Source organism: Saccoglossus kowalevskii, chromosome 16 (assembly GCF_978046115.1).
Source record: "Saccoglossus kowalevskii chromosome 16, keSacKowa6.1, whole genome shotgun sequence".
In the NCBI taxonomy this organism is placed as follows: Eukaryota; Metazoa; Hemichordata; class Enteropneusta; family Harrimaniidae; genus Saccoglossus; species Saccoglossus kowalevskii.
Window position 1 is genome coordinate 7,828,298 of NC_140656.1, and position 23,511 is coordinate 7,851,808.

The 23,511-nt window shown below is 35.0% G+C and overlaps 1 protein-coding gene across 1 annotated transcript in view; it reads left to right on the forward strand.

Annotated features, from left to right (window-relative positions):
• LOC100366926 (protein strawberry notch homolog 1-like) overlaps positions 1-23,511 on the forward strand; it is a 64,736-nt gene that overhangs the window by 30,715 nt on the left and 10,510 nt on the right. The window contains exons 16-25 of the mRNA XM_085491707.1: positions 2,076-2,279; positions 3,144-3,316; positions 6,017-6,148; positions 6,645-6,780; positions 8,647-8,759; positions 9,787-9,858; positions 10,211-10,310; positions 12,944-13,018; positions 17,589-17,735; positions 20,096-20,193. Coding sequence (XP_085347833.1) covers positions 2,076-2,279; positions 3,144-3,316; positions 6,017-6,148; positions 6,645-6,780; positions 8,647-8,759; positions 9,787-9,858; positions 10,211-10,310; positions 12,944-13,018; positions 17,589-17,735; positions 20,096-20,193 — 1,250 coding nt within the window. The remainder of the gene's footprint in view (positions 1-2,075; positions 2,280-3,143; positions 3,317-6,016; positions 6,149-6,644; positions 6,781-8,646; positions 8,760-9,786; positions 9,859-10,210; positions 10,311-12,943; positions 13,019-17,588; positions 17,736-20,095; positions 20,194-23,511) is intronic.

Sequence of the window (23,511 nt, forward strand, 5' to 3'; positions counted from 1 at the left end):
TTCATGTGAATTTGATCTAACGAGTAAGAATATAGAAAATTTAAAGTGCTGTTAACTCTATTACTACTAGTAATTAATTCTAAAACTAGTGAGTAAAAGATTCTTTTGAATGAATAATAAATGATGAAGAGTGAATAACAAGAGGAGGTGCCATGGAAACAATGACAGTTGTGGCCATTTTGAATTGAAAATCAAATATCATAGACCCTAGGAAAATACAACCGAGTACACCATGTTTCTTTAAGTAGTCTTTCAAACTGCCAGCCACAGAGAATAGCTTTCAAAATTTCTTTATTCCTGTGTTAAAACTAAAACATTGTAATGTTTCATTAACTTTTATTACCTTGCCTGTACCATCAAAGATAGAAGGAAAAGGTATATTAAGGGAAAAAAAGTTGTTCGGCACTGTTGTCGTTGTGGTCGTCGTTGTCGTTGTTGTCGTCGTCGTCGTCGTTTTTGTCGTTAATAATTGTTATTGTGTGCATAATAACTTTACTAATTGTATTCCAAACTTCATCAAACTTGGTTACCTTATTCATCAGTATAAAGTCTTCCCTGAGTTTGAACAACAGATCTCTTGTATGAAAATATTGAGAAAATCTGATAAAATATTTTGACTGTTTCTACTTGACTGATCACTAGTGATATGCATCAAAGGTCACTGATCTCAGTGGAAATATGCATTGTTGTATGTGTTCAATGAAGCAAATCATTTATCTTGTAATAATATTGGTAATGTATTTCCCAAATCCCATGGGAATACTATTACTGGGTTTCAAAACCAACTCATGGAGAGATTTTTTGCACAGTCTGATACACATTTGCAAACCTACAAATAAAATCTTTACAGAAAACAAAATCAATATAAACACTCATATGAACTGAGTGCCAAACTTTGATCAAGATCTGAAGCTAATAGAAAATCTGTTTAGTTCAAAGTTATCAGATCAAAAACAATACATAAAAAATACATAAAAAGCAAAACGTTGCATCCACATTTTGAAAAGAAAATTGTACTAAAATATATGTATTCTGTATTTGACAGTTCATTCGACAAATGAAAATTCACAGGAATTTGTTTCAGCTATTAGAACAGAATGAAAGAATTTTTATAATACTAATTTAAAAACGCACTTCAAAAACAAAGATTGCAGTGTTTGAAGATCTTCTCTCTCCCCTGGACACCAACTAACTATTTAAGTTGATTTGCATACAAAGCAGAGCTTGCAACATGATAGCTATTCATAGAGGGTGTTTTTTTTTACTTTTCATATAATACAGTAGTCACACAATGAGGCAGTTCATATTTGTCTCAGTGAATCATTAATTTTTGACAGACACCTGTACAAAATACTTGGACAAAAGCCACCTAAGATTTTCTGTTATCTTGCATGTTTTATGAATCTATTCACGTCTAAATGCAGCACTTTTTTTTTTGCAATGAGGCATTTGTTTTTATACTAAAATATCTGAATTACTTTGAATAATGCTGGAAATTATGTCCCTTAAAATAATTAAACAAATTAGGCACCAATGTTTTTGTAAGATATTTACATCTTTTAAGGACATTCGGTAGACTGATTCCCCACTGTTGTTTCAACCCCCAAACTTGTTTGTATTCAAAATTAATTATGACAATGCATATTTATATTGAAACAAACTATGATAAAGGGAATAATATTATATAACCAAGGGCAAGGTTACCAGAGTTCAACTATGTTCTATTCTCGGGGTGGAGCTACGTCACAGAACATTCCATGATGCTAAGACCCACACCACTGTACCATGTATTTCTCTGGGCTCTGCTTGAGCTGATGTAGAACGCTGCTGAAAGAGCCGCTGAAAATAGCTCAAGGAAACAGCATTAACTCAGTAATACTGAGCACTGTTCAGAAGAATCTTAACAACTATCCCAAAGTACAATTTTCTGAGAGTTTTCGGCCTTTGTTTTCACCATGGTGGTTGCCAGGTAATGAAAATGCCCTGATGTCAACCTCTGAGGACATGATTATTGTGGACGTAAAATAGCCCATGTATTTTTCATTATGCCAATATAATTGTTAAATTGTCACCAGATCCCTGGCTCAAGGAGAGAAAGCCGAAATCTTCCAAACCGAAAACCAAAACTAAAAAGAGTACTACAAAAGTAGAACAAGACTATCCTGATGATATCTGTAGTAGCGTTTTACTTGCTGCGGGCTTAAAACCCAAACCATGGAACAAAAGTAACACCTCGTTATCATCGATGACTCGCACACCGAGCAGTAGCAGTCTTACAGGTAATTTTGTCAGTTGTTTTGTCACCGTGAACAAAATAAAACCACCTAACCTTATTTTTGCTATAATTTTGATCAAAACCTGCAGCTAATGGTAAATTATGTCCATTTGTCCAAAAATGTAAAAAAAAATTAGATTAGTATAGTACTAGACAAAGACTGTAAAATACTTTATTTTTGCTTGGAATTAATATTCGCTGTTTTCACTGAATCATTCCTTCAGTGAAAACAGCAAATATTAATTCCAAGCGAAATAAAATCCAGCGAATATAGTTTTTTTCCTATATTTTACATTCAATTTGTCAGAAATTGGTGAAAATAAATTCCATACAGAACACCCAAGAAGTTTTTTCAGCGAAAATTTATTCCAACTAAAATAAAATACAGTAGGGAGGATTTCATTTCACACCCTACTCTGTTTACATCATGTATTAAAATCATAGCTATTGTTTTCAGGTTTTCCTAACAGTCGGAGATAATATCAAGCAATATTTCAGAAAATTACCTCTCACTATTCATTTGAATGATTAATCCAATAGCTGGTCTAACATGCATATCTCTACAATGTGACATAATGCAGCCAAACTTTTTTTTTTCATTGTACCCTCTGCCTGAAGGGTGACCTGAGTATCATAGTTCATATGTGTATTTTCGGAATTATTGTTTAAACCCTTAAAAAAAACTGTTGAAAGTTTAAAGAATCCATTCTCGAACAAGCAGAAACGACCATCTTGTGCACAAAGCCACAGGCGGTAATCACTAGTATCTGTCAACCTAAGAGAAACCATTGTGGGATTATATATAAATAGCATTCAATCTAAATTTCTATCTGTCTTTTCAAACTTCCAATCATTGTCTATCTTGCAGGTCTGTCATCCAGTAACAATACGTCAGCATTTCCAACGATGGATGCTATTGAAAGAGCACAATCAATGAAATTAGAATTGTTAGATACTTTAGAAGAAGTATCGGAAGATTTACCACCAAACACATTAGATGAATTGATAGATTTACTTGGAGGGCCAGAAAATGTAGCAGAGGTAAAGTATTTATTTTAATTATGACAAGAATTTAGTTTAGGTTATCTAACATATTATGATCCACAGTTCTGCAAATCCATATTTACAAAAGGTTAAATTTTTTCACCACTTTTAGTCCCTATTCGAACTAATTTGGTCTCTGTCTGTCCTTCCTTACATCCGTGTTCATATTTCAGAATCCTGTGGACCAAATCTGTTCATTCTTTGCATGTTACTGTTGTTACCTATCCTCCAGATGCCAAGTGGCACATAGGGCCTTCACCGAACGTCTCCATTCTGTCCTATCAGCTGCTGCAACTCTGGCTTCCGCCCATGACTTTCATCCAGCCTTGTTTCTTTCCTTCTCTACAGTGCGTCGCCAAGTTGTTTTGGGTCTACCCAGTTTCCTTTTCCCTTTTGGTGCCCATGTCAATGCTGTGTTACAGATGCTTGTGGGTTCTTCCTTTAAGGTGTGCCCAATAAATTTCCATCTCCTCTTCATTACTGTAGTGCTCAATTTCTCCATCCCAGTCCTGGTTAGCAGTTCTTCATTCCTAACATGGTCTTGCCATTTTATCTTCATTATCCTCCTTAAACACTTTGTTTGAAAAGTATTGAGTTTTCTTTCGTTGCCTTTTGTCATCTTCCAGGTTTCAGATCCATATAACAGCACTGACAACACCAATGATTTGTACAACTTGAGTTTTGTTGCTCTCTTGATTCTGTTACTGTTCCATATTTTATTAAGCTGCCTGAATGCATTTCTCCCCTTTGAAATTCTGTTTTCCATGTCTCCCATTCCTCCTCCTGATTTTGTTAAGGTTGCACCCAGGTACACAAATTCGTTGACATCTTCAACAACTTCGCCATCGATGTAAATTCTGTCAACATTTCTTGCATTAATTCTCATTAATTTTGTCTTCTGGGAATTCACTTTTAGACCAACTCGTTGAGCTTCTGTAAAAATCCTGTCAGTTTTTTGTTGGATATGTTGTTTTGTGGATGCTATCAGCGCCAAATCATCTGCGAAATCCAAGTCATCCAACTTTGATGTAAACTTCCATCTAATTCCTGTTTCGCCATTTTGTACAGTCCTTCTCATTATCCAATCAACCACTATGAGAAACAAAAAACCTGACATATTGCAGCCTTGTTTTACTCCTGTTTTGATGTCAAACCATTCTGATGTTTCCCCTTGATGTATCACTGCACATTTGAAGTCATCATAAAAAGCTTTCACAAGACTGGTTAACTTTTCTGGTATTCCATACATTCTTATTATTCTCCAAAGGCTGTCTCGGTGCACAGAATCGAATGCTTTTTCGAAGTCAATGAAATTAACGTGTACCGGTAGTGTTGCTTGCCAATCGTTGACCTGTTCAATAATATTACGTAAAATGAATATTTGTTCTGTTGTGCCTCTTCCCTTCCGAAATCCAGCCTGCTCATTTCTGAGACTTTTATCAACTTCGTTCTTTATTCTGTCTATGATGACTCGGCTCAGGACTTTGCTTACAATAGGTAGTAGTGTTATTCCTCTCCAATTCTTACACTGTTTGAGATTTCCTTTCTTGGGTAGTTTTATTATCAAACCTTGCTTCCATTTCATAGGTATTCTCTCTTCTTTCCATATCTTATCAATAAGCTGTTGAACTTTGTCTGTTGCAAGTTCAATATCTGCTTTAAGGAGTTCTGCTGTAATTGAATCAACTCCAGATGCCTTCCCATTCTTTAACATTTTTCTGATGATGTGCCTAGTACTTTATCTGGGACATGTGCACATGCAGTGGTTTACTGATTAAATCCAAGATGGCTAACTGGCAGCCATTTTGTTTTTTGAAAATGTATCTTATGCATGCTTTGTCAGTTTTTTTCAAATTTTATACATACAATGTACATTTTAGATTACATGTTCATGACAGTTTGTTTTACAATCAGATCAAAGATCTGCTTTTTAACAATACTACTACATGTATAACATTTTCATATTTGGCACATACCGGTACATCATACATATAGGAATTCATGTTGGTTTGTTCCATAATCAGATCAGAGATGGCTGACTAGAATCCATCTTGTTTTTTTTTTGAAAATTCAAATTTGATACAAATATTGTACATGTTAAGATACATGTCCATGATGATTCATAATTCACTCTCAATTACTAACAATGCTAATGGTTCATATTACTTTATTTTTGGCATGAATAACATTTCACTTAATTCCAACAGGGACTATGTCATTAAAAATGACTTTTTTTTCAAATTTACTGCATTTTCTCTGTTAGTAGCACATTTATGTAAATAGAGGGTGTGTTTATGGTTAAAATAAATCATATTTTAATGGTTGACTATAAAATAAATACAATTGTAATGGCTTATATGTAATTGATAGTTGATGTGTTTGCGTAAATGACTGAGGTGTTTATGGTCAAAATATGTCGTATTTTAATGGTGTGTTAAATATCAAAATCAATTGGTGGTTCATTTACACTACTAATAACCTAAAGTTGGTATATAGAGTTGTGTAAAATGGAAATGTTGGCAAATTTAATAATTGTGAAAATATGACTCCAGTTCTTGGGAATTACAAAAACCAAATATCACTATTTTGACTTAGTTTTTATAGAATCTCATTTTCATTGGATTCTGTCTTCCTGGACTCCAGTCATGTTTACATTGATGATCTCACAATGAACAAATTTTTTTTTTTGTATTTCAGATGACTGGCCGCAAAGGTCGTGTTGTTAGCAATGATGATGGTACTGTGACGTACGAGTCAAGATGTGAAACAGACGTACCATTAGAAGTCCTCAATCTCACAGAAAAGAAGAGGTTTATGGATGGGGAAAAAGTGAGTCAAGTTGATTTTTATTTAAATTTTACCAGTTTTTCTTCAATCAAATATTTCTCACTGGATTCCTGAAAAATTGATGTGTCACAATCAATAACTATGTCACACATTTGAAACAAAAAATTATGATAAATGTTTTGCCCAATTGAAATGAATAACTATACTTTCACCCTTTGAGTGCCATTATTTTTTATGTGACATTTTGCTTGTTTATTTTATATATTTTTCAATTTTTTGTTGTTGATAATTTTAGGCCGAATGGATATAATTTTGTATTGGCTACAATTCTTGATCAAAATGTTAGAAAAATTATGAATAAATTTGAGGGTTAAAAAATGGTGAATGGTGACAAGTTGGCTTTGATGCTCAAAGTGTTAAGGCTGGACCTTGCAATATCTTTTCCAAATTTCCTTCCCCACACACACCCCAAATCATTAAATTATGATATTAAAACTTTCACTGCAAGTAGTAATACCATGTTTGATCTGTCTTGCAGCACATAGCAATAATTTCAGAAGCTGCCAGCTCAGGTATCTCATTACAAGCCGACAGAAGAGTTCGGAACCAGAGAAGACGTGTTCACATTACGTTAGAATTACCATGGAGTGCGGACAGAGCAATACAGCAGTTTGGTGAGTGTACTATCACAAATATTCCTAGCTCGTACTGCTCCATTATCGATAAAGTTCTACAATTGTATATAGGTGAAAGTCTTAAAAAAATATTCATGCTTCTGTTCATTGTGCGCTGCTTTCATTTACGGTTTTTTGTCTGGATTTCAGAAGGAAAAGAAGTTAAATATTCAATTTCCATGAAAAATCATGATAAAAGCAAACATTTTTTAAATATAAATAAGAGCTGTTCATTATGTTGATTTTGAAAACATAAAAAAAGAGGCTAATATAGGAAATGCTATCACCTGGATTTTATCTATTTTACTTTCATTTGTTTATTACACCGATCAAAAAACTTAGTGCACAATTAAAGAGCTTGAAGTCCAGTTTTAGGGATAACATGAGAGAAAGGTACCATTCGTTCCCCTGTAAATCCATTACTTAATTAGTCCCCGTTCGGACGAAGTCCGAAAACGGGGACTTATAATTCGGTCTCCGTCTGTGTGTCTGTCCGGAGTCTTATCTCAGAATCCCTTGGACCGATTCCGTTCATTCTTTGCATGTGCCTAGTACTTTATGTGGGACATATGCACATGCAGTGGTTTAGCGATTCATTTCAAAATGGCCGACTGGCAGCCATCTTGTTTTTTGAAAATGTTGTATTTTGGACGAGCTTTGTCAGTTTTCATTCAAACTTGGTACATAGATTATATATGTTAGGATACATGTCCATGACGATTTATTTCACAATTGGATCAAAGATGGCCCACAGGCAGCCATCTTGTTTTTTGAAAATGTTGTATTTTGGACATGCTTTGTCAGTTTTCATTCAAACTTGGTACATAGATTATATATGTTAGGATACATGTCCATGACGATTTATTTCACAATTGCATCAAAGATGGCCGACTGGCAGCCATCTTGTTTTTTGAAAATGTCATATTTTGGACATGCTTTGTCAGTTTTCATTCAAATTTAGTACATAGATCATACATGTTAGGATACATGTCCCCAACCATCCGTGAGTTCCTGAGTCTGTCCGTCTGTCCATCCGTGTGTCCATCCGTCCGTGCGTCAGTCTGTCCAGAGTCATATTTCAGAATCCTGTGGACCGATTCAGTTCATTCTTTGCATGTGCCTAGTACCTTATGTAGGACATATGCACATGCAGTGGTTTAGTGATTCGATTCAAAATGATCGACTGGCAGCCATCTTGTTTTTTGAAAATGTTGTATTTTGGACATGCTTTGTCAGTTGTCATTCAAACTTGGTACATAGATTATACATGTTAGGATACATGTCCATGATGATTTATTTCGCAATTGGATCAAAGATGGTCGACTGGCAGGCATCTTGTTTTTTTATATGCGGTATCTTGGACGTGCTCTGTCTGTTTTCATTCAAATTTGGCACATACATGTACTTTAAACATGTTAGGATGCATGTCCATGACAATTTGTTTCAAAATCTGGCCAAGGATGGCTGATTGACAGCTGTCTGACTTTTTGGCCTTACTACTATATTTCCACAGTTTATGTACCATTTTCATTCGTATTTGGCACATACATCATACGTATCAGTGTGTTTCATAATCAGATCAAAGATGGCAGAATAACAGCTGTTTTTATTTTTGGCCATATTATTACTACAAAGAACACGCGTTTTGATGTAAATAAACAATCTGTTGTATACGCCACTTGGAACTCAAGTTTCAAGGACACGCTCGGGACAACCCCTCCGCTTTAATATGACGAGCACAAAGGGAACTTAAAAAAATTTAACAGGGACTGTGTCATTTTCAATGACTTGTTATTTTTGTGATGAAAGGTACACTTGCGGTGATGGAGTAAATCTAAATGTTGTACATTTCTTTTCTGCACCTAGGTCGTACTCACAGATCCAATCAAGTAACTGCACCGGAATATCTCTTCTTGATCTCTGAACTAGCTGGAGAACGACGATTTGCATCAATCGTGGCAAAGAGACTAGAAAGTCTTGTGAGTTCATCATTTCTCCTATTTAGCAATTCAGTGCAGTGATTCAAAACAAGTAATAGCTACTGACATTCCTAGAGCTCACAGTAGTAGATGTAAAAATGATTTGAAATTTATGGTGAAGGGATGGATAAAAAAAATTAAAATCAACATAAAAATGTTGTCCAAATGAGCAAAAATAAACTGTGTTGTGTAACCAATCTACTTTGCTGTTTTTAGCACAAATGAATTGTTATTGTTATCACTGTCAATGGTTAACACAGAAACAGCTAGCACCATTAACCTACTTTTCACCAATAGTTCCCTCTGCATCACAAATTCACAAAATAGTCCTATTTATAGTCTGCACTTTCTTTCAGAATATTGGGACAAAAATAGCCAAATCTGAGTAAAAACTGAAAATTGATTAAATTTTTGTTCGTTGGCTTCAAAATTAGGGTTCGTTTCCTTAAATTGAAGTATATGAGAAAAAAAAGATCAGAAACACTTGGGTGAGAAAGTCTGGTGGTGAATAGGTTAAGGAGAAAAAACATTTCTACTTTCAAAAGCAAGATTTTCTGTTTAATAATCTTTCATTATCATTCTACTAGTGACCATCCTCCAGAATACGTCTATGGTAATTTGTGTATGAATTTGTACTTGGCCTAATAATGACTTCCATCGATTCCTTGACATCTCAATTGTGGTGGTACTGCTGTGCTTAACACTTGTAAACTTGACTCCCAAATGCAATTTAATTGTAGAGCGCCCTCTAGTGTTATAGATTTCAAATTCTACAATGTGATAGTATTTCTCCAACTTTATCCTAAGTTCATGCACATTTCACTACATGGCAATAAGCTGTGCAAGTACTGTAAATGTATTAATTATTTGTTTTTTTTAATTTAGCAATTTTCGTTGATAAGTAAAATCTGCTAGATTAAATCCACGTGAACATGTAGAAAAACAATAGAACTTGTAGTTTACTGCCAAATGCCAGTGAAAATAAATGATTTTACAGTATTTATCATTGTATATTGTTTTGCAACAGGGAGCTCTGACACATGGTGACAGAAGAGCTACAGAATCAAGAGATCTTAGTCAATTTAATATTGACAACAAAGTAAGCATGGTTTTTGTTTTGTTTGTCATTTTCGAAAAAGTACATGTCGTTGTTTGTTTCCATATTGCAACATTGTTATGACTATACCAAGGAAGTTGTAAATTATCTGTAGAAATCTTATTTGTGGTTGCTTCAACAGTTTCAGGGAAGTTGATTGGGTTATTTGGGACATTGATAATGACTTTCCTAGGGAAGTTGTGAGTTACCCATGTGTATCTCGATGTAAATGCTATATTGAATTTTTCTCTCTGTGTGATGTGAATATCACAATGTTTACCATATATCAAAAGTGATTATTTTCTGAAACCATCGCCACTATTTATTCATCAATCTGTGGTCTTGTGTATTCCAGTATGGCCGTGCATCATTGGAGTCAGTCATGAAAGCTGTGATGGGACAAGAATCACCGCTTGTACCACCACCAGCTAGCTACAAAGGTGATTTCTTTGAAGGTGAGCTCATCTTGTACTTCTCACTAGCACAATAATTTTTACTTCACCAACTAGTGCTTAGCCTACTCTCAGTCAAGCCCTCTCAGAGCATATCAATTCTTCTACATTAATCCCATTACATTGGCATTTCAATTTACAATAGCATCTGTAGATTCCTTATAACACTGTTCAAAAATGTTAGCAAAGAAAGTTCAATTTAAGTTGTACTGTTATCGTTTGTTTTTAGTAACAGTGTACTGATCATCCTGTTAAATATCTACAATAACTGTTTTGGGTTTTAGTTCAATAGCACATCTATTGAAATACTAAAACAGGAGGCAATTATGGTGAGAATTTGAAAGCCTTTGTTACAAAGTTTTAATATGCATGCTTTCAAGATGCCATGCTTACCGTAAAAATCATATTTGAGGCCGCAGCTTTAATAGAAGCCGCACCCCTAACTTGAGACATTGTTTCATGTTGAAATTGACAAGTTTTGATCCCAGGAAAAAATCTGCAATATAAGCCGCACCCCAAACTTTCACAAACCAAACCAAACAGCCACCACATATTTCAGAAAAAGATATACCATTTAATTTTAAATTAAGGCATAATTTTTCTAATATTTTAATGTTTCCTTAAGCTCAGATTGGAGTCTAATTAAGGTTTTCCGTAGTCATTGACGCTTATTCCTGAGTACAGGTTTATTGTGGGTAGCGTGACTGGGTAAACTGCGTTTCGACAATGAGCTGTTATTATCGTCAAAAGTGTTAAATTCTTCTTCAATGCTCAGCTTATCTTGATTTAAAAAAAAATCATGCCGTGTTCCCATCAAAATCAAAGCCAAACGATCGCACTACAACAACGGTAAATCGCTTCCGCGTTTCGTTTACCATGAGGTCGCTGAACTACAATAACATATTTAAATGAGCTATGGTAATCACGTTGGCACCATCCAGCGTCTCGATTGGTTAATTAGCAACTTGACCTATCAGGAGGTCAACAAAACAGTTTCAAGTCGTTGTGTCGTCACCGGGAGCGCTGTTCCAGCACAAACCTGTGTCATATGACGCATTACTAGCCGATTTTGGCTAAAATTCCGCTCCGCAGCTTCTTTACAACAGTGTTTATACGCGGATCTTGATATTGCTTTTTACAATTTGGGTTGCCTTTGAATCACGTATTTTAATGAACATTGTTTATAGAGTGAAATATTAATGTCATACATAATTCAATTTTTGAAACAACAGAAACTAACACATAATAACGATAATCAAATTTGTGTTTGAAGTTCGAAAGTACTTGCATAATTTCCGATTTCAACGAGTTTGAAAATAGAACGTCCTTGAACGTGATGAAATCGCGCATAGAACTCCTTCCGAACTAGACACTAGAAGCGTAAACTTATTGCAAATTTGCGCAATTTTGGGGCCAGTTTGTTCTTACAAGTTTTCTAAGTTTCATTTATCATTATTCAGTAATCAGGCCCCTGAAACAATTCAATATATCCGTAAAATACGTGGCAATTGACAATTGACTTCGAAACGCTCGAAATTTCGAACAAACTCCCTGCACACCTTGTGCGATATGCGTCAGATCGGTGTAGAAAAGACGCCGACCTGCAGCGTCAACGAGTTTCAAGTCATTAAAGATGTTTGAACAAACATGGCGGATCTCGTATCGGATTGAGCGTTTATATGTGACTGAAATCATTTGCTTGCGGTGAAACTAAGTTGAATTTTCACAACAATTCAACAAATTTATTTTTTGTACATTTATATTGTAATCACTACTGAGTAATAATCAGCAATTGTAACACTTCGAAAACAAGTAAGTTGTTCACTTGTGTGAAACACAGCATGACCGTTACCGTGATCATTTGCTACTAAGAATGCATTCGTTTTTGTTTTGACTTCTTTTAGAATATACTTTTCGTTATGAAAAAAAAAATAAGAAAATAAATATATATGACATTAAATAATATACTGAGTATTTCTTTTTGTTATTATGCGAACACTTTTTTTTTTTTGATTGACTTTTTTTATTTTAATTTCACCGATGTCTGAATTAAACATGGAATGTACAGTCACTCTGCCGGAAGTCGAACATGCCGCAATCGACTGTGTCAGACGGCTGTCTCTCAGTTGTGACCTATACCCGTGCTAACGAATTAGTCTATTCAAGAGATTGTAGTATACAGTACCGTAATCTGCAAATGCAAATCTATTTGTAGATATTATTTATTGTGCAGTATGTTATAAGTGTGAAATTTCGTTTGTGTACAAGTTTGTCTGTGTGTAAAAATCCGAAAATGCCTTAGAATCGCAACAAAGTTGCAATCGAGTGTCATGCATCTCATTAGCATATCATTATCCCTTCTGGCCTTTGTTTTCTGAGAAACATTTCCCACTGTTACCGAAGTGAATGCTCTAATTAAAGCCGCACCAAGACTTCACGCATCTGAATTCGTCCATTGAAAAAATGAATTTTAATTAAAGCCGCGGCCTCAATGAGGAATTTTACGGTAATTAGAATATATTTATGTAGTTACTATGAAGTTTAGTTTATGGCACAAATTGAATATGCAGCTTGCCAATAGAAATGGGAGGTGAGAACAAACTTTAATGTGATATTATATTTAATTCATTTTTCAGATGTACGGAGAGGTCTGATTGGTGTTGGTATGATTACCATTGATGAGAGGTATAATGTGCCCATGTTAGATAGAGGTATGTAAAAATGATGTAAAAGAATGCACTAAGTTGTCACCAAAGTTCCTTCCAAAAAATGATTCATTCCCATCTCTTCCTTTTCATAAAAAGATATGCAATTTTTTTTGTAAGCTTGATTTGTGTTTTGAATATAGCCATAGATCATCTATTCCTTATTTGCACTTGATTGCTGTATTTGCATCCCTGAGTAACAAATGAAATGTCTTCCATACTCTATCAACTCTCTTTATGAGTATTCTTACAATTGACACTCACCATTGTCAATGCTTCACTGTAAAATATTTTCGCTTGGAATAATTCAGTAAAATTAAAATCCAGCTAATATACCTATATTTTACAATCAACTTGTCAAAAAAAAACCTCCCAAAAAGTCTTTTCAGAGAAAATTAATTCCAGCTAAAATAAAGTACTGTAGAATACTTTATTTTCGCTTGGAATTTATTTTCGCTATTTTCACTGAAGGGGTGATTCTGTGAAAATAAAATCCAGCTAATATACTTTTTTTCCTATATTTCACATTAAACTCATCAAAAATTAGTGAAAATAAATTCCATACAAAACGCCCAAAAAGCCTTTTCAGTGAAAATTAATTCCAGCGAAAATAAAGTATCCCACAGTATTTTACAGTATACTAATATGTCCGTAATATCACAATGCTGCGTCTGAACAATGATATCCAAAGTATTAAGGTAGCGAGAAGGTTTTGTGACGTTTTTAAATAAAACATTCTCTGTCTGTTGTCTCGTTCAGAACAGTAATTTAGGTTATATATATCAAAAGACTAAGTATAGAGGTGCAAGTTCGCACAAACTGGACAGACATTGTTTACATAATTATCACGTGACATCAAAAATGGCGAACCTTGTAAAAATGACTAAGTACGCGATTGCGAGAGCACACTGCGGAATTTCCTGGTGAAATTTAAGTTATGCATTGTTCGTAATCAAGTCCATTGAAATGCGTCTCCGATAATCAAAAGACCTATTATTCCGATTTCTATGCAGGTTTGTTTTTTTGTCCCCAAATTATTTCATACTTGGCACCTTTAACAGACTATTATTCTGTGACAAAGCATTTTCTTTAAAAACCCAGACATATTTCGCACCATCATTATCTTTTGAACGATAACTGCGAGTTTGAATGTCCTAGTCCGAACGCACTTGATTTGGCGGCGGTCCCAATGAGTCGTTCTCGATCAAAACTTCAACTCAAGAAACACGCGAAAAACAGTTTTGGTTAATAAAACACTGTAGATTTGCTGCATTATTATAAATATACACTAAAAATGGCCAAACATATTACCCACTGATATCATAGAACTCATAAAGAGTGTCAGATAATGAATAATTTCAAGCTCCAGCGTGAAAAATGAAGAAAACTGCTGGCATTTGAGTCCGTACTCCAGGAACGTTCGGGTTTTCCATTGTTATGCAAACGAACAACGAGGGATATCCTCTGACAAACATTACTGTCCCACTGTACACGCTGACAGTTTACAAACAAGCTAATCCTTCAAGTGTCTCAGATAAGACATCTAATAAAACGGTTTTCATGGTGAAACAAAATGGCCGATGTTTGAAAAAAAATTGCTGTGTCAGAGTGCGACACTGAGTGGCAGATTTTTCTTTGCCTCGTCTATCAACGCTTTCTTTCTTTTCTTCGCCATTGCGTTAGAAAAAAAATGTATTAGTAAAATAGAATATTGACTTGGAAAATAAAACGATTTAAAAGAAAGTTGTGCAAAGTTACAGTACTCCTTTCGCACAACCTCCCGCCCGCTTCCGCTTTCCAATCACCTTTTTCTCTCGCTTTTGCGACCGCTTGTTGAATTCAACCGGACAATTTCCGCTTTTTTTTTCGACCGCGCAAACCACGAAATATCACCGCCCACCTGCTCGCTCGCGCGCATTTAAAATTCGAACCGTGACTAACAGAATAATTTCCGAGGTTCACATTGTCTTATAATTGTCTTTCTGGTTTTTATAGATGTTGAACAGCTGACAAAAGTTCAAATACTTTTTGTTTTAACTATATATAATTATATGCACGCAACCTGACCCTTTGACCTCGATTTGGCTTGGACTGAATATTTTATTTTAAACAATATTCTGACGTGAAATACAAAATGTATTTCAACACAAGTACGACAGGGTTGTCTGGGGTTTCTTTCCTGATTGTTGAGTCTTCGCAATGTGTTTTGTATAATTATTGTTGTTTTCCCCCGATGCTGAAGGACCGTAAAGCTAAATGGCAGTTACATGCATGGGCTGAGTGAAAGAAAATATTTCTAAGCCTAAAATAAAACCTAATATTACACCTCTTTGTGTATTTGTTAATTTTACATATGTTTGTCATGACAGTATGTTTGTAAATATCTAGAAAAATCTCGTCTTTCGTTGATAATTTCGATTGTTTGTTTGGAATGTCGATCCCCGTTGGTTTCTCCATACTGAGTTTAGGAAGGGCGTCGATCAACACCGTGACAATCAGCCGAGAGAAGACAAACATTGACCGTAATTCATGGAGATCATGTCCGTAATTTGTGGGCTGAAACCCCAAATAATTAATCAAGCATTATTATTTTAATATATATTTTATTTTACATCGCAAAACTAAACCATGCCCAAAACAGAGCTAGAGTTGTTCGCGGTGAAACAACCGCATTGAAGACGATGCAACTTCAGCTAGCCATTTCTTACCTTGAAATAAAAAAAAAAAAAATTCGAAGAGCATCGGGGAAAATATTAATAATTATCCTTATCAATCGCTTGCTTTATTTTATTCGAATCCATGAAATTCACGATTTTTTTTACATTTGTTGGCAACTTCCGCGCTAAAAATGATTGAAAATGTGGGTGTGGTTATTTTGCAAAGTCCTGTTGATAATACGGACAAATATGGTTCTGTGACCCAGTTCGTTCTCCGATCAGGTGACTCTCAGCCAATCAATGATGTTGTAACAAAGCATATTTGACGCTAATTGAAGGGTCGTCGTACAATCCAATCACCGGCGTCGATTCACATAGTTGTTTGTGCTGTGACAGGCTTCAAAATTATTCGCTGAAAAACATATATTTTGACAAACTGATGGAATTTGACCTTAGTTCAAAAAGAAAATACTAGGCCAAGATACATGAGAGCTCACACGAATCAGTTTTTTTGCAAGTTGTGAAATAAAGTAAACCAAAGTAGCGTCGATGATTTTCAGCTCTGAAGGACTTTGAATTGTTCATCGACTGGCCACCAAATAGTTATGGCTATAACTAAATTTGACACGTTTTTCATTTAAGCCCAATAAATTATTCATACATGTCAAGCTCTGTTCGATTTTTTCAGGGCATGTGGCCGTTTTTAGTCGAAAATATTTTTTGTGGGAACACTTTTGCGGTACGTATACGGTATAGACCGAGCTCATTCAATGATTGTGACTTAATTTTAAAAATTGAATGTCAAATTTTACCAGACGTGGACCGATGTGGATTCGATATCGTTATTTTTGGAATTAATCACTAACATTTCGTCGTTTCTCTGCTCTGTCAAAAGGAGTTACCTAGGGTTTTTTTCACGTAACTGTCTCATTAAAATAAAAATAAAAATATTACATCTAGAACAAGCACCCAAAACACGTAACAAGAAGTCCCAGTTCAGTTGCTTTCACGATACAAGTGTAATACAGCTATTAGATTTGAAGTGTTGTTCAGAATGTAATAATAGTTAATACTAGTTGTATGTTCACACTTTACTATCAAAACCACCATTTCGACCACCCATGTGCCAGTTTTCAGTGTTTGGGCGAGCGGTCAATATTTTCAATGAGCGAGCGAGCGAAAAAAAAACGCGATTAAAATGCGGTCGGACAAGACCGTGTGGTCGGAAATTAAGCGATAAGCGGACGATATAAAAGCGGAAGGTTGGGCGAAATGAGTACTGTATGACCATGTTTCTCCGACGAAGTCTCGACTGACAATAATGCTGACAATGGACGTTAGATAAACACACATTGTTTGCAACTGGAAGCTTATCACCCGTTATATCAGAATCGTCAACAACAGAGTATACAGATAAGATGTTATCATTTAAGTCCTTCCAAAGATAAACACTATGCAAATATCCACGAAACGGCAGTTGTAGTCTTTTCTGCTAGTGTTTTAAAACACTAATTTGAGCAACGTTATTTTGCAATTTCGATCTTTTGTAAACCTAGGGTGATGTAACAAGGTCTAAAGTAACCGTTTTATACATTTTTGAAAAATCAAGAAAAAAGTGAAAATTTCCCTTCTCGCTACCTTAAGAGATCTTTCAAGAAAAAGATAACAATAGAATGTTGTTCATTTTTTGAAACTGTTCAAATGCGAGAACAACGTGCACAGACAATAAAGACATGTATGACATAAACAAACTCTTTGCAAAATAATTTCAACTCGACTGTCATAAATGCATCTTTTGAACGCCTTCATGAATAATTATTCACGTAACAGTGCTTTAATGTGATACGATTTATAAGTTACAATCTTTCATAACTTCTGTAAGTCAAGAATAACTATTTTTTCATCTTTTTTTTCTGCAGAATATAACAGCATGTCGAAGTTCCTAAATCGGATACTTGGTATGGAGGTTGAACTTCAAAATAAGTTATTTGCTTTTTTCAGTGATACTTTAAATGCTTTGATTCAACAAGCTAAGAGAAATGGAAGATGGGACATGGGAATTCTAGGTCAGTGAAGACAAAACTAGGAATTGATTTTTAATAGCTGACACATTTTGGTGCTGACCACATGCAACTCATTTGCATATTGTTGGTAAACCTTTTGTAATGTGTTGACTCAGGAACACGCAAAACATCTAAGAAACCAGAGAGCATTCATACCAATGGCACTACTTTTTACATATCAATACACTTGGGTGATCAGGTGACATATAACACCATTACAAAAGTCTCTATTCTGACATATACAATAAAGTAGTCCCAGGAACGTCACACCTTTGTAAATTGATATCCAATCATGAACAGATGAGTTTAGAGTTCCCAGAGACACAAGATTGCTAGGTTACCAAGTGTATGCAACAGAAGGAGTGTGTGTGTGTGGGGGGGGGGGGGGTCATCTGTGGGTCCATTTGCCTCAGTTTTCCACAAATTGAACAAACTGGCTCGTATGAAACAACTTACAAATGTGCATACAGACAAAAAAAAATTATATTTCGTTCATTGTGTGTAAGTTTATGCAGTGTTCTCCCCACATAGAACAAAGCATGGCGGCACCGCCATGCTTGGCGACCCGGCCGCCACGATTGGGCTCGGACCACCATGCTTACAACTTCACCGCCATGCTAATAGGATGCATTGTTTACATTCATTTGACCCGCTCACACGTAGCACTGCATAAATTATCACCGTCTACGCCACGGCGGTTTGAACTTGCCGGGACAAATTAAACAGTCCCATTGTTAAACACGTGTGAAGTACAGACGCTGTCAATGGGGAACAAATTGTCACTCAAGTTGCAAACACTGAGATGCTATATGACAAAACATGTAAAGGAAAAAAAGGTGATGCCGCCCGGCTAAAACGTACAATCACCGCTAGCACAGCACAGAAACGGAAGCGTGTAGAAACCCAGAAACGGCGTGAGGCTGGTTTTGATGAGTCGTGGAAAAAGACATTTCCCTGGTTAAGGTCAATTGTTCAGGTAAGATTTCGTAATTTTAGAAATAAAATGCCAGTGTGTGTACATTTTGCCAATCGTAAGAACACCGAACATGGTAGGCCTACACCGATTTCAATCAACATCTTAGACACGAGGCTGGTATAGACACGACATGAAAAAAAACATCACTCGTTACTGTCAACTTTTTTTAGATTATTTATGGATATCTTCATAGATTAATGGGTACGCGTATGTTATAATTTGTCCAAGCAAAAAAAAAATCGAATTTTGTAATCTTCCGGTCACATGTTGACCTGTGTAGGTATTTCCAAGATGGCGGCCTGTCAACGTCTTGCGAACGACAGCTGCTATCATCACGCGCGATGATTGATGGAATCCCGATTTGTATACATAATTCTATCGTTACGTTTTAATTTTAATTGAATAGTGACCTCATGTTTTTTTTCCTCGAAATTCCCGAGTCTCCTTGTCGTTGACCTGACAAAACCAACATGTAAACAACATGTTTTGCAGACGAAATGCTATCCGTACGGCACTGGGTTCCCGATCGTGGCACAATTCAATCGTTATGTTTACATTTATTTGAACCTCAATCCTCATTGTTTTTTTTTATTATTTTTCATTTTTTCCCACTAGGAATGTTGTGCAGTTAATGCTCAAAGCACAACATGATTGCAAAGAGTGGATCTTCTTTATGGAACAAAATCCCGTGCAAGTCTATGACGATCGAGTTTAACTACAGTAAGGCAGCCAATGTTTGGAGCACAACAAAGTCAGAAGGATTAGTTTAGACTAAGTTTTATGGAACAGTTCACATTAAATGACGATCTTGTCAAATTATGGTATATTATGTAAAGTATTATGTAATTTAAATAAAGTCTCTCATACATTTTAATACTGTCTTGTATGTTTGTTTTTGTGAGAGTGAATCCTGAAAAATATGCAAATTAGTATGCAAATTAGCATGCAAATTAGACCTCTATGCTTGCCTCTGAGCCTGGGGAGAACACTGTTTATGAATAAGAAAAAACATATCATGAAAATTTAATAAACTTTCAAAGGTAATTATAGTTGCCTACAATATATTACCAACATGCTACTTGTATAGTAGGCTGTTTGCCTGCCTGAATTTTTTTTTTTTTGCTGATAGCAAGTGAATTAACGTAGATCAACCCCCATGCACATGGTAGCATGACTGGTCTTTATTTTCTACATGAGCGTAACCCTGTATTTAGGAATATCAGGAGTATGTTTAATCTGGCTATTTGGCGGCCATTTTGAATTGCACAAAAACAATATGTGGATTTAAAACCAGACTTTTATTAGAACTGATGACCCGATTCATACTACAGATTTTGTAATTTAATTAAAAAACTGTTAGTTGAGATGTTTTCTGTTCACTTTGTAGATGTTGGCGCTGATGAATCGGAGAGAGTTAGGAAACTTGATAGTAAAACCTTTGTTGGAAGTTTTTCAACAGGAACTGCTATCACTGAACTTGTCACGGTGAGTAGTCAAAACTGACATCACTGTGATTTCAGTCCATTTCTTGAAAAATATACTGTGATTTTAATTATTCTTTTGTTTTTAATTACCTTGCCCGTATCATCAAAGATGGAAAGGGAAAGGTGTATTAAGGAAAAAAAGTCTGTCGTAGTCATTGCTGTTGTCGTTGTTGTCGCCGACATTGTTAATAATTGTTAATGTGTGCACAATAACTTTACTAATTCTATTCCAAACTTTATCAAACTTGGGCACATAATTAATCAGGTTAAAATCTTTCTTTAGTATGAACGACGGATGTCCTGTGTGAAAATATCATGCAAAATTTGATAAAATATTTTGACTGTTTGTTGTATGTGTTGATTGAAGCAAATTATTTATCATGTAATAATATCATTGGTAATGTATCTCCCAAATCCCATGGGAATACTAGACTGGGGTTCAATGCCAATTCACGGAGAGAGTTGTTGCACAGTCTGATACACAAGATCTGAAGCCAATCTGTTTCGTTCAAAGTTATCAAAACAAGTACAATGCAAAAATACTTGAAAGCAAATTGTTGCATCCACATTTTGAAAAGAAAATTTTACTCAAAAATATGTATTCTGTATTTGACAAACAGTTCATTTGATAAAACATTTTTTTGTTGAAGAACATGTATATAATTTTTGAAAGCAAAATTCACAGGAATTTGTTTAAGCTATAAGAACAGAATTATAGAGCTTTTATAATACTAATTTAAATACTCGATTCCAAAAAAAACAAAGATTGCAGAGTTTGAAGATGTAGATTCTCTTGAGGCAACAGTACCGTTGACTTCTCTCTCCACTGGACACCAACTAACTATTGGCATTCTTTGGCAATTCAACATCTGTTCAATGTCATATGCTATGTAAACTCTGATTAGCCATATGCTTTTACATGCATTCCAATCACTATAACGCTTTGAGTTGATTTGCATACAAAGTAGAGCTTGCAACATGATAGATGTTCCTCGGGGCCGTTTTTTTTACTTTTCAAATAATACAGTAGTCACACAATTGATATAATAAGGCAGTTCATATTTGTCTTGGTAAATCATTAATTTTTGACAGACACCTGTACAAAATACTAAGATTTTCTGTTATCTGTTATATTTTTTCTGAGAATGAGGCCTTTGTTTTTATACTAAAATATCCAAATTACTTTGAAAATAGCTGGAAAGTATGTCCTTTAAAATAAACAAATTAGGCACCAATGTTTGTGTAAGATATTTACATCTTTTAAGGACATTCAGTAGACTGATTCCCCACTGTTGGTTCAACCCCAAAACTTGTTTGTATTCAAAATTAATTATGACAATGCATATTCATATTGAAACAAACTGTGATAAAGGAAATAATATTATATAACAAAGGGCAAGGTCACCAGAGTTCAACTATGTTTTATTTTTCTTATAGCAACCAGAATATAGCAACCTCAACTGGAAACCTCACATTGAAAAAGTAAAAAAAATAATTGCCCCCAAAGTTGGTATTATCTCCCAGATCAGACATTATGTGCCCAAATCAGTTTTACTTTTGTTATACAATTCCCTGATTCTCTCGCATATTAGTTATTGTTTAGAAGTATGGGGAAACGCCTATCATCCACTATTAGAGCCTATCCTTCTTTTGCAAAAGAAAGTTGTACGGCTTATCTCATTTGCTGTTTACAATGCACATACTGCCCCTCTATTTAAAAAACTGGGCATACTTGATATTCACAAGTTGTGTAAATTTAAGATATGTCTGTTCATTTATGATCTGAAAAGCAACCGCTATGCCCATACTATCAATGACTATCTCTCCCCTCTACCTCATTTATATCCAACACGACTTGCGTCAGGTAATAACTACTATGTCCCCAGGATGAATCTTTCACTTTCCCAACATACTTTAAAATAAAACATTGGAATTCTCTACCTGAGCCAATCAAACAAATTACTAATAGAATAACTTTCAAAAGTTCCCTAAAACAACATATACTGAACACCGTACTTTAATATTTAAATACTAGCTTTATCATATGTATGATACAAATATTATTTGCAGCTAAACTTTATTTGTACTTGCCCACGCTTGTTCCACTAATAATATGATGTGCAGAGTAGCGCATTAACAGCTCCATTTTTTTTTCTTTCTTTTTTTCTCTCATTTTTTTTTTATTATTATTATTTTACTTATTTATTTCTGGAGATTTTGTTTTTTGTTTGTATGTGTATATATGTATGTGTGTGCACGTATATAAACATATATATATATATATATATATAGCCTGCATAGAAATGTATATTGGTTAGGATTGGGCCACAGACTAAATTAGTTCGGATGAACTACCTCTGTGGTCCACCAAGAAATTATTATTATTATTATTATTATAAGATTACTAGAATTGTTATTATTATTGGTGAAATAAATCATATAACATATAATAATTATCAGTACAGAAAAAAATCGCAAAAAATTAACAGAAAGCAAAAGTTTTTCTACTTTCTCCTCTAATTTCCTAATTTATATTAATCCTTATGTTTCAGTTCAATTTATGCTTCATTCAGCAAAGGATAATGATACAATAGATTGAGTTTTGCCGCAGTTTGATACATTCATGCCTATCAGCTAATAGCCCTGCGTACAGTGCTGTGTGTACGGAGACGCGTTCGGTTGATGGATGTCCCCACCACAGCCCTGCGTACCTCCTTAGACAAAGTCCCGGAGCGCACCGTAATTGGTGCGCAAGTTAAAAATAAGTAGTTTCCCAGCCGAAATCTTTTGAAATGACGATAGTTATCTGTAACAACCATTACAAAGTTATCTAAAACTGAAATGTCTTTAAATAACAACTAGTAAAGACGGACAAATTGTAAACGCGTAGGTACCGGAGGAATTATCCACCAAACGCCGCCATTTTTTTACTCCCATGTGCGAAGCACAAAAGGGAGTCCTTTGCAGCTACCCTGTCTGTGTGTATGTCTGTCACTTTTTTTGTTCCACCGTTATCTCAAGAACCACTAATCAAATTTTGATGAAACTTGGTACATAGATGCTCTGTAATAATGTGCAGAGTTGATTAGGTTTTGGTGAAAATCCATGAATATTAATTAGCTAATTTGCATAACACTTAGCTGATTTTTTGCTGTTCCATGACTGTTCCACTGATATCTGAAGTACCACTCATTGGATTTTTGATGAAACTTTGCTCATGGATGCTCTGAACTAATACGCATATTTGATTAGTTTTGGGTAAAAATCCATGAATATTAATAACCTAATTTGCATGATAATTAACCGATTTTCAGCTGTT